The sequence below is a fragment of the Trypanosoma cruzi genome, genomic scaffold (genome assembly GCF_000209065.1).
Source record: "Trypanosoma cruzi strain CL Brener 1047053517021 genomic scaffold, whole genome shotgun sequence".
In the NCBI taxonomy this organism is placed as follows: Eukaryota; Euglenozoa; class Kinetoplastea; order Trypanosomatida; family Trypanosomatidae; genus Trypanosoma; species Trypanosoma cruzi.
Window position 1 is genome coordinate 110,108 of NW_001849471.1, and position 12,084 is coordinate 122,191.

A 12,084-nucleotide genomic window follows, 5' to 3' on the forward strand; every position below is an offset into this window, starting at 1 on the left:
GTCTGTCCTTGATGGTGACCTTTGCCAATCCCTATTAATATTTGTGTGTAGTGGTGGAATTTGCCTTACAGAATAATTTTTTTTGTTGTATGTGTTTTTTTTTTGTTTTTTCTTTTGTGGTGGTGGGGGAGGCGTCATTCCTTTCGGCTCGCCGTACGTGCATGTGCGTGAGGACAGGCGTGCGAAAGGAAGGGAAATGGAGTTTTTGTGTAGTGAGGGCCCGCCACGGCGTTTTTTCTGTGCCAATAGGAAGACTTATAGAGAGGTCTGGCCGTACCTCCTTTCACGAAGGGTGCCTGCCGCACGTTCTTTTCTTCGATGGGCTGCCAGGAATGGTGTGGCGGTTCATTGTGCGCTAAAGCTGCAATTTCACTCTGGGCGGGGATGTCAATTGGTTGCCACGCGACGTATTCCTGCTGGGAGGACTTTGGTTTCATTACCTCTTACGCTCTCGTTATCTGCTGCACCGCCCAGTGAAGGGAAAAGTTTTGTCCATCGTTGGGATCCCTTGGAAACGCTTACTGGGGTTGTGGTGCGTGAACTGCACAATCCCCGAGGCTTTCACCGCCGTTATCTTGAGTTTTTGCATGATCTCTACAATGTGGACACCATCGATATGTCCACAGGTCGTACTCTGTTACACAGGGAACTAGAAACCATGTACATGGGGAACTCCATGCAGGCGCAAGGAGTTTCAAACGGCCCGTGTCTACCGAAAGAGGTTTTTGTTTCTGCCTCACAGCGTGTTGAGTGGGTACGGCTACACTCTCTACTGCGGCGCATGGAGCAAAGCTTGCCACACTTTGCATCCAAATCCGTGCCATGGGGATTGTCAATGGTCCTGTCCCGAGCCCTTTCTGATGATTACGGCGGTCTGACGTTATACCCCATCATAGATTTCTGCCTTCATAGTTTTGAGCCCAATTCTGCGGTTTGTTTCACGTCAGCTAACAGTGCTCAGGGGAAAGGGGTTGGCCTAAGATGGCATGATACCGATCAGTTTTGCGCGCATCTCTTAACACGGCGTGCCATATCAGCTGGGGAGTCCGTCACCCTAATGTACAGTCCACGTCGTGTGGTTTCAACCGAAGATGCCGAGTATTGGAAAATGAGGTGGGGTTATGTGCCAAATTGATTCATTACCACGGTAGGCCTTTATTTTTTGCGTCTATTTTTCTATAATTTTCACTAAATGAAAATATGGAAATAGTGATGATTGCTTGTTTTGTTGTTGTTGTTGTTGTTGTTTTTACCTTTTTGTGTGTGGGTAGAGTTTATTCTTGCCTGTTTGTCGTGATGGCAATGATCTGTGCATAAAATATTTGTTGTTGTTTTGTTTCGCCTTCTTTCTTTTGACCCTCTTCCTCCTTTTTGCGCTTCTTCTTTCCCTACGTATGCATATATATATACATATATACATACAGATGGTTGACCCTCTATAAAGAAATAACATGCAGCAAAGTTCATTTGAAATCTTTATTGACTCTTCCCGCACCGATGCATTTGTCACTGTATCGGCCAAATTCCTTAACGATTGTCTTAGTCCCTTTTACGGCAGCAAAACGCCGCCGGTGGTACCGCTGAGGCTTTCGGACGGAAAAAGAAACCTCTATGTTGGGTGTCTGACACGTAAAAGCCACAATCTTGAACCATGCAAGCTGCTCATGTCCGTTATTTTGGGGAGGGACCTGGAATTGGAAAATGGTGCGATTGTGTACTGTGTCCCTGTGTATCACCCAATAAAGGCGTCTCGAGTGCTTGTATCGCCTGCCTCCGTGGATGAGAGCGAAGTTGCGGAACAGAATGCGCTTCGCATTGAGACACAACTACTTCGTCAGGTTCAAGTCATATTCCCCGGAATGACTATCAGTGTCGTTGTTTTTTCTGACGTTCATGCAAGGGTGGTGGTCCAGCGAATCGAAGACTCTCAGGGTCGTGAGTTATCGTCCGGATGTGCTGTTATGTCCGAAGGAACCGAATTTGTCATTGCGACAAGATCGAGGCAAGTGGCCGAAAAAGGAACAAAACCCATGTGGGCTATTCTGCGCTGTCACCCATACGGTACCTACGAGGCCACAATAACGTCTCTTACAGAGGAAAAGGCGTCGCTTTTTTTGAATCCCGCAACCGCAGAACGAAACCATTGGTGTGACGGTCTTGTAGTGGGTTTTTGGGATCTCGCACGTATGTCACAAATTCTTGAGTCTAAGGAGGTGACGCCGTCTTTTCTTCGGACAAACGCGTGGAGAGCCCCCATTAAATACATTAAAGAGATGCCTGAAGGAGTGTGTTGCTGTACTGTTTTTGGGCAGACATCCAATGTGGTCGTGTTCCCCAATCCCGAAGAGAATTTGCCTACTGTGACCGATAAAGATGTCGCGGAAGATCATTGTATTTTCTCTTCTTGTAAAGAGGCAGGCTTTGATAGAGTTGCAGCTGTTCACGGAGAGTTATCTCAAGAGCTTCTTCGTCACCTCTCTGGCTGGTTCTCTCGGGAAACGGAGTTGAATACCTCCCTTAGTGAGGTAAATGGAGGCAATGGTAATGTTCTGCTGTGTGGTGGAAAGGGGTGTGGCAAAACAGCTCTTGTTGCAGCTGTTTTGAGCAGGCTTCGTGATGTCCACGTCTGTGTTGTTCAATGTGGCTCTGGAGGAGGAAGTCGACAGTTGGTCTCTTTACAACAGGCCTTGGCGGAATGTATCCTGTGTGCGCCTTCTGTCTTGATTTTGGATGATTTTGATGCCATCGCCCCGGTGCAACGTGAGGGAGCTGTGGCGGCGGTTACTGGAAAGACAAAATCGACCTTGGAGGAAATGCTGCATTGCTTCTCCGATGCTTTTACTTTTGCGGGTCGCGGCTCTGTCGTTGTTCTCGCAACTTGCGGGAACCGTGAAGATGTTTACGAGCGTCTTCGGTCAGCGAATTGTTTTGCCAAAATCACGAAGGTCGAGGCGCTGGACCGAAAGGCACGCCTGGCGTTGCTCCAGCAGATTTTCCCAAAGGAGTCTGCGGACACGTTGGAACAACTGGCGGCCCTTACGGAGAACTACACCCCATTTGATATCAAGAAGGTTTCCGTGCGTATCAAAAGCTGCTCCACGGATGGGGATTTTCCCTCTTTGGAGAAGGCAAAGGAAGTCATTGTTCGCTTTACTCCGTTGTCTCATACCGGAATCCACTTTCTTAGGGGTGAAAAACAATCTTTAGATTCCATTGGAGGCCTTTCTAACGCGAAAAAAATCTTGTATGACACCTTGGTGTTGCCTATGAAGCACCCCGAATTATTTGCACGCCTTCCGTTGAAAACCCGAAGTGGATTACTTCTTTACGGTCCTTCAGGTTGCGGAAAGACGTTTTTGGTAGAGACGCTTGTAAATGCCGCCGAATTGAATTGCATTGTTGTCAATGGTCCCGAGGTATTTGGGAAATACATTGGTCAAAGTGAGCAGAAGATTCGTGATGTTTTTGAACGCGCTGAGGCAGCTGCACCTTGCGTGGTTTTTTTTGACGAGTTTGACTCGGTTGCTCCACAACGTGGTGTGGATAACTCCGGCGTGACGGATCGCGTAGTGAATCAGTTGTTGTGCTACTTGGATGGGGTGGATGAGCGAAAAGATGTTTATGTTGTGGCCGCATCTAGTCGCCCTGATTTAATAGACGCCGCCCTGCTTCGACCAGGTAGACTGGACAAGGCTGTGGAATGCCCCATTCCGTCCTACGAGGAGCGTTTGGAAATATTGTTGTTCTGCCTTGATAAAATCTCTGCGAACCTCTCACGGCAGGAAGTTGAGGATATCGCGAGAGAAACTGTTAATTGGACGCCTGCAGACTTGTCTGGACTGGTTTCGTCCGCACATATTTTTGTGACTCGGCGTGTGATTGAACGGCTTTCATTGGACGTCGCGGAGATGGATTTCGAGCGGAGTTTTGCTGTGGCAAATGTAGGCAGAGACACAACCCTGGAGAAGATTGAGGACACATTGAAGCCACTATTTGGGACCGTAAAAAAGGGACAGGATCTGAACCTTTTCACTCAAATGGAGATGGAGGATATGAAGCAAGCGCTGGCCGTAACTCGGCCCTCTTTGACCTCTAAAGACGTTTTAGAATATGAGAGAATGCGGCACATGTTTACTGGAGGCGACACGGGAAACAAGAGGTCTAAAGTAGGCAAAAAACTGGCCATGCGGTAAGCGGCTCCAACAGCAAGTATAAAAATGAAGTTTGTAAAACCAAAATTAATAATAAAAGCTGACCTCTCTTCAAGCTCTCGATAATTCGTGGCGCCTTTGCCTTAAAAATAGGGGAGGCGGAAAAGAGGGGTGACGCTGTAAAAATGAAAATAAAAAAAATGAGAGAGAGAGAGAGAAGGGATTGCGGAGGACAAAGGGTAGAAAGGGGTCACTTTATCCTCACTGCGATTCTTTTTTTATTCTTGTGTTTTAATTATTCATATGCACTGGTGTAGAAATTAGATGGTCACAGAACGCACCATGGGTCCGGTGTGTTGGCGTTTGGGGCAGCTTTTGGCGACGCTCCGACTCGCCGTGTTGGAAGGGCCGGCGTGGTGATGGGGCGGTGGGGAGAGCAACGGCGAACACGGCGAGTTTAACGCAATGGGGTGGCAGGTGGTGCAGTGCGGAAGAAACGGTCATGATCACTGCACCGCCGGCGCGCCTGTTGTCGAGCACCTCGAGAGAACGGCGGTGAAAGGAAGTTCGTCCGGATTACTCTTCGCATCCCCGCTTCAGGGCTGCCCATCACGATGAGGCCAGTATAAACTGCGCTGCACGCCCATGCAGCTACAGGACGGAATCCCGTGCGCTGCTTCTAGCCCTAGAGAAGCTGATGATTCCTCGTATCCGCCACAGGCGTAAAACCCTGCTTGTGGTTACGGACAGTCAGTCTCTTCTAGCGGCTCTAAACAAGGGCCCGCTCAGTCAGACAGACTGGACGGAGGATCAGATCTGGCAGCGTCTATTGACACTGACGCGTGCTGGCTGGTCCGTGCACCTGCAGTTTTGTTACGGACATTGTGGAGTACATGCTAACGAGCCTGCAGATCAGTATGCGACGCAGACTATGGAAAGTGGACAATACACGGAGCAAGGAATCGCACCCTTATGGCATACGGATCTGCTGACATGTTTTACTACCCAGCTCACCAACAAGTGGCGTAGTACCATTCGTCAAGACACTCATCGCTACTTGCTTTGCGGTACAAGGCCATCAGATCTCAGCGGTAAGGACCTGATCACTCAGGAATTTCTACACCGTCAGGAACTGGTTCACCTCGCAAGGGCAAGGTGCGGGGAATCTGAGCTCTGGGGCCGACTATACTGGGCCGTGAGGGATTGCACGAACCAATGCCGTTTCTGCAACATCTCACCGGAACAGTCTGCATATATGCGCTCTAACAACGATCCAACCGCACCGGGGACGGACACTGTTCCCCCGTCGGCGAGGGAGGAAGACGTCTCTCCAGTAAGGAGACGGACCCTCACACGCCGTCGGAAGGAGAAATGTCCGCACTGTGATTCTACATTGACGGGATTCTCGAATCTCGTCAGTCACTGTCGGTCATTTCATCCGGAACATCCTCCACCGCTTCCCGAGCTCAAATGTGATTTCTGCGACATGGTTTTCCCCACACGGAGAAGCACCGCACCGCACAGAAGTCGCCGCGCACACAACCCAGACGCCACACGGCATCGAAACAGCAGTGCCAGGAGGCGATCTCTGCTGCCGCAGGATCAGCCAGCTTCCACAAGCACGCCAATCGGCCCGCAGGAAACCTTGCACCATCTGCTTCTAGAATGTCCAGGCACCTTGGCTGTGCGTCAACGGCTGGGCATTGAACAGGACCTTCGCCTCGGAAATTTCTCTTAATGGCAGTTGTCTCATAGAAGGAAACTTTTGTCGTTGCTCGACCACCTCTTCGGCACTCAGATGGCATTGTGTGGCTAGACATGTTGGCAAGAGCGGGGGAAAAAGCGAAGAAAATGTCAAGAGCGGGAAAAAAGGAGGAAGGGGCGGAATCCCACCAATGCGTCGGAGGGAATTTTCCAGTCAGTAGCAGTGAAACAAATGAACGAGCGTTCACGAAGGTAACCCTGTTTATTGTGGAAGAAGCCGAGATAATTTCGTAATATTGTATTAAATGTGTATTTCAGCAGTTACCATAACTCACTGGTACAATATTTTATTGAGAATGCACCAGTTACTCAATCCATTCATTTATTCTCTCAAGGTAAGCCAATTGACACGCATACAAGCAGCTAGAGCGTACTGTGAAAGGCCCAGAAGAGAAAACACACACAAGGATGCGTCACACTATGCTATTGCTGGTGCTGCTGCTCTGCTGCGTCTCTGGTTCTGTTGCCGTCGCTGAGCATCGCTGCATCTCCGATGAGATTGAAAAAAAGGTTGGCCCCCAGACGACAGCAGTGGTGCTAGAGCTGCCAACTCTGGAAAGTGGCATGATACGGGCGCTGACTGCCTCGGATCCCGATTGGGCGCCCATCCGCTTTCAGTTCTTCACAGAGGATCTGAACGATCCCTCAAGATACTGCACAGCCGAGGGGCAGATTCGTCCGGACTTTACTGGGGGAACTGTTGAGTGTAAGGAAGAGGATATTTTGACGGAGGAAAAAAAGTCCATCATATTAAACTCCCTTGTTCCTCGAGCACTTAAAATGCATACGGATCGTCTACTTGTTGAAACTCTCACGGGCAGGGTTATTGTACCAAGGTACTCGTCAGGTGTATGCGCTCAGTTTACAATACCCAGCTCTCACCACACAGTGGGTGTGACCGGTGCGGACATGTACTTGTATGTCTCAGCCGTCCCTATAAAGGCTTCCGCTCTTGCGTGGGCTACTACATGCTTAAAATTACCCGATGGGCGTCCTGTTGTTGGTGTGATGAATTATGGCCCGAGCTCTGTCACTGATTCGGAGGACGGTGTTCGTAATTTAGCGCATGAGATTGCACATGCTCTTGGGTTTGCTGTGGAGATAATGGAAAAACGCAATATGTTAAAAGAGGTTAAGGGTGTACGTGGCAAGGCAGCCGTGGTCCAGGTGTCGTCACCCAAGACGGTGGAGAAGACTCGCGAGCACTTCAACTGCATGACTGCTACCGGCATGGAGCTGGAGGACGAGGGTGGGGAAGGAACTGCGTTGTCGCATTGGAAGAGACGCAACGCAAAGGACGAGCTGATGATCGGTAATTCCGGAATCGGATACTACACTGCGTTGACAATGGCTGCTTTTGAGGACACCGGTTTTTACAAGGCCAATTGGGGAATGGAGGAACCGATGTCATGGGGCAACAACTCCGGCTGCGCGCTGCTGACGGAGAAATGCGTGATAAATGGCGTCACCAAGTATCCAGAGATGTTTTGCACCGCTAGAAGCAGTCTCCTTTCATGCACATCGGATCGCCTGGCGCTGGGGTACTGTGGAATGAAACTCTACGACGCCCCCCTTTCCCCACAATATCAGTACTTTTCGAATCCCAAACTTGGCGGTTCGCCCGGTTTTTTAATGGACTTCTGCCCTTACATTCGACCGTATGTCAAAACTTGGTGCAGTAATGGGAACGCAACCGTTATGCGTGGGAGCCGCGTTGGCCCGACGTCCAAGTGCTTAAAGGGGGATGGACTTGCTGATTCCGAGGGACTTGTTGGTGACGTGTGCGCTGAGGTGTCGTGTGACAAGGGCGAGGTGAGCGTGCGGCACCTTGGAGATGATGCGTGGCACAAATGCCCGGAGGGCAGCAGTATTACACCAACTGGGCTGTTCATGAAAGGGAGGATTTTGTGTCCAAAGTACGATGATGTATGTATTGTCATCGATACAATTAATGGAACTGGAGACGTGAGCAGTTTGCTGTCAGCTTTTTCCCCGATTCCATTGGTTATGCTGCTTCTTATTTTTATTTCAATGTGTTAATGATTTTGTAAAAAAACGCGTGTTGTAATCGTTAAATTGGGAATGTGCCAATTGTTAGTCAGTACTGTTAATTTATCTTGTTTAATTATTTTTAATTCCTTACGGGTACATTTATCCCCAATTGAAAGGAGATGCTTTGATAGTAATATGTATATATATATATATGCGGTCCTGAGCGGCCTCTATTTTTTCTCTGGTATTTATTTTAGGTCAAATTAGTATTTTTCCAAATTGAACCGGATCTTGCGTCAAGAACGCAAAAGAAGCAGCGTGTGCGTGGAGCAGCATTTATAGAAACGAAGCCATTTGTATCGTTGGAGCGTAGTTTGTTTTTTTTTTTTTTCCTTTTGAATTTGTTTGTCATTTTCCCTTTTTTTTTTTTATGGTTGTGAGAGGAATGGTGTGAACGGGTGTGTGTCTGGAGGAACACCCAATAATAATGTCTTCTTCTAGGAGCTTGTGGAGAGAATGAACGCGAGGAAGGTTGGTTGCCCAAACTAATATATCCTCCTGATGAAGCGAATATATTTATTTACGATAATTGCCCATCTTTTGAAAGCTCTGCAACACCGCGATGGAAGGAGTCGAGGAACCGATAACGACAAGACGAATGCCTTTTTTTCTTTTTTGCTTTCCCACTCATCCGCTTTTGATTCCTACCGCGCGGCGGGGTCTTGTGGTTGGATGAGCACAAAACTTTCCACTTCTCAAGGAAGAAACATCACCAATCTGAATAGACTGCGCCGTGTCAGGAGAGTGGCTTTCCGAATACACATGTATTTACTTGGAGCAAACATTGAGGATGTGGCGAATCCGCTGCCTCTCCATTTACCCCTTTTCCCCGTCTTGCTTGTTTTCTTTAGATAATTTTAGGATTCGTCCAGCGGTCCAGGCGATTATTCTCCCCTATCTATTCTTTTGAGGCCTAGTGCAAAGAATATTTATTGAGGGAGGAATTTGTGGGTGAATTCATGACTCGGACGGCATTCACGAGACACACACGCCCACAACCACACTCTGAGGTTGTGTGTCCAACGACACTTTGTCTTTGCCCAGCAACTAGCCCGCCATTGAGCCACCACGTGGGCGGCGTTCTCACCATTAGCGGGCGGTGAACTAGCCGCAAGGCGGTTCCAGGACAAAGGGATGAATTGCACCTCGTTGCGACACTCTGTGGCTGCCATCACCGCTCCGAGGAACCCTGAGTCCATTCGAGCCTCTCCGAAGAGGAAGAAGCACACCGCTGTTTGGAGCAAGTGGGCAGCACTTGAAGGAAGGCGGTTGGCACTGCAATGCCCATATGAGTGCGCTTGGTCTCAGTTGGAGGATAAAAAATATTGGCGTGCAGCTCAGATGCCCACGTGCAGTTCCGTGCGGAGCGCATTGGATTGGCGCTGATGCAAGAGCTGCCCACATCAATCAATGGGACGACAACTTGGCGACCATCAGCACTCAGCCAGGCGCGTCACAAGTCTCCACCGCTTCTGCCACGGGAAGTTGGAATGCTTTTCATACGGCAGAGACAATCGGAAGATCCCACAAATTCATGACGTGCCGGAGGAATTAGAGCTGTTACTCGGCACACGGGGAACCAAGTGGGGAATCCGTGGGAGGCGGGGATTTGTACGGAGGATCGCAGTCGCACCATTTGACGGCGTATTGGAATGCATAGTGGATGCAACGCCTGGCCACAGCTCCTGGATGCGTCTTGGGCCACCTTTGCGACGTCGGCTGCGCCAGGCCCCGGCATGCAGAGAGTTGTGAGAACGGTGCGTCCTGGGTGTGCGCCATTCGCGGGGAGGAGATGTTCATGGAATCTCGCCGGTTGTCAGGGCGACTGCGTACACTCAGTCAAATGGATCCCCCGGACAGCGAATAACGATGCCGGAGCGCGGGCCGAGGATATTCAGGGTGCTGTCGAAATGCCCAGAAATGGGATCGCCCATTCCTCCAGGCGGTTCAGAGAGCAAAGAAAGAGCATGGCGCACCCCCGCCCAATGAAGCACGATGCCGCAAACGTGATTGGATTGGACAATGCAACACGGCGTGCCGAGTGAAGCTGCAAAAGGAGGCCTATAAACACACACAAAAAGGACTTTCGGCCCCGGAAGCAATGACTTCTGGACCGGCACAGGCGGGACATCGTCATCAATGTCCGGGTGTGGCCGCGCGGCATGGGTTCCTCTCAGCGCTGCGCTCGTGGTGATGCCGTGGGCCACCTCCCCAACACGTCGTGCGGTTGACACCGTTGGTGGAAACGAGTTGGCGCACCGTGCGACGGTGCTGTGGGCACAATTGGCGCCGGGGAAGGATGGCACACGACCATCTTTTCTGAGGGCCAGAGCATCGTTTGGCGCACCCATAGTTGTCGGGTTGCGTTGCGGAAGGAGGAGGGGGATTGCCTGCCCCGGCGAGGAGTGGACGTGTGCACTTTTACTCCCTGAAGTGGATCCGACGGCGGATGAATCCAACGGCACACGAATGTGTGTGACGATTTGTGGAAGGGCACCGTGTTACGATCCGTCACCTCGACGAGCGATGGGAAAGAACTGAATTTGCGGAACTCCGCACAGCATGCGCTGCTTGTGGAAAGGGCGGGTATTATTTGTAGAGCCATGGGGGGGCCTGTCGCGGGGTGGGCCGGCGGTGTTGGACAAGCCGTCAGTGCGGGGATGGCGGTTCATCGCGTGGCCAAAGGCAAAGAACGCCCATGAGGGCGCAGAGGTCATGGTTGCTCCGCCATTTCACATTTCCCAGTATCTTAGCGCATTATGGGACCAAGCCGCCGCTTTGCTGGAATCGGTCGCGCCTTTTTACAGGCGGCTCTCTTGGCGGATATGCAGGGGCGAGTTTCCACTGTCGAGTGAGATTTGTGGATCTTGTGGAATTGACTCGCCTCCACACGGGCCACGAATGTTGTCCGGAAGTTCCCCGCACCACCGCGAGGGTCTTGGCGGAAGGCCCCGAGATGGCAAGACCGCAGTCTGTGGCGCCGCGCGTGGTAAGGGCTCCTGTTTGGATTTGCGGTATCCGAACCAGCGGGCTGCGGAGGAGCGTGGTTCGGCGGGACCAATGTGCGGCCAAGAAGTGGCGCCAACGGGAGAACAGGAAGCCCTTTCCAAGTGGTGTGAAGCCATCGGTGTATCCTTCAGCCGCGAGACGAAGAGCGCCGCCTTGAAGCACGATGCGAAGACGAGGATTGAGGGAGGCCGCGTTTCTCCGAAAGCATGCGGCTGAGGGTGTGGATGGTGTGGCCCCCGTACGATGCTGCGCGGCGGTGCGGGGAATCTCTCTTTGGATATGGGAATGATTTTATGTGCCGCAGGCCGAATCCTGAGTTTATCAATAATGGGAACCAAACAAGATAGGAGTAAGAAAGGAATGAATGGAATAAGAATGGATCCATCATATCCTCAAAATTTAACAACAAGTAATTGTAGATACATATGTATATACATCATCCATTAGCCACAATCGTGGCCCGTTCACTTTGTTCGGATAGGATAAATATATACGCATTGCTTGCAAAGTGGCAGACTTTGGGGTCCTCCAACCACAAGACCCCGCCGCTCCCCTTCGCAAGTTTCACCCCTTTAGCCAAGTCCTGAAGTGTAAAAACACACGACCGCGTGATATGCCGTCTACGGGGTTTTCCGCTGACCGCACGTAAGCAAAGGATGCCTGTGTTCCGCGAGAGTCAACAAACTCATATATCCGTTTCAGCTCCCAAGTCAACGCGTGCGATTTCGAGTTGCCTTTATTCGCCGCTCCTTGCAGCGAAGTGTTCACCCAAACGTCCATGGTGGATGGCAAGATGGCGGAAAAAGCCGATAAGACTAAGCGTACCGCGCGTGCCTCGGCCTGCATGATAAGAAAAGGCTTCCTCTCCCATTTCCCCCCGGCAATTTTAACGTCGCCGGAGTCTGGAATAAAAACGGCTCTCCATCCATGGAGCGATGCGTCCGTGATGATGGCGGCCGATGACTTTTCAGTGGGATTGATGATTCGCTTACGATTATTCTCGATGATGTGTCGTAACCTCTCGCCCAAACCAACCGCTGCCGGCGGAACGTTCGCCGGGGATGTCTCCTGCACAATCCCCCGGTTAAGTGCGGATAACCGTCGCACT

The 12,084-nt window shown here is 50.7% G+C and overlaps 3 protein-coding genes across 3 annotated transcripts, besides 10 other annotated features; all 3 read left to right on the plus strand.

Annotated features, from left to right (window-relative positions):
* Window positions 1-5,077: part of a sequence feature (heterozygous, non-Esmeraldo-like haplotype) that runs on past the window's edge.
* Window positions 77-118: a sequence feature (T-rich).
* Window positions 197-1,135, plus strand: Tc00.1047053508693.84 (hypothetical protein, conserved; the record flags this gene model as incomplete). The annotated part of the gene is made up of 1 exon (XM_812721.1): window positions 197-1,135. One exon carries the CDS (start codon window positions 197-199, stop codon window positions 1,133-1,135), a length of 939 nt encoding a protein of 312 aa, XP_817814.1.
* Window positions 1,221-1,248: a microsatellite.
* Window positions 1,390-1,423: a microsatellite.
* Window positions 1,452-4,193, plus strand: Tc00.1047053508693.90 (peroxisome biogenesis factor 1, putative; the record flags this gene model as incomplete). The annotated part of the gene is made up of 1 exon (XM_812714.1): window positions 1,452-4,193. The coding sequence occupies one exon, from the start codon at window positions 1,452-1,454 to the stop codon at window positions 4,191-4,193; it is 2,742 nt and encodes a 913-aa protein (XP_817807.1).
* Window positions 5,078-12,084: part of a sequence feature (areas not merged during assembly with more than two copies in the genome that could not be assigned to a particular haplotype) that runs on past the window's edge.
* Window positions 6,324-7,955, plus strand: Tc00.1047053508693.100 (surface protease GP63, putative; the record flags this gene model as incomplete). Its single annotated transcript, XM_812715.1, has 1 exon — window positions 6,324-7,955. One exon carries the CDS (start codon window positions 6,324-6,326, stop codon window positions 7,953-7,955), a length of 1,632 nt encoding a protein of 543 aa, XP_817808.1.
* Window positions 6,337-6,390: a microsatellite.
* Window positions 8,281-8,337: a sequence feature (T-rich).
* Window positions 8,407-8,856: a mobile genetic element.
* Window positions 11,399-11,525: a mobile genetic element.
* Window positions 11,399-12,084: part of a mobile genetic element that runs on past the window's edge.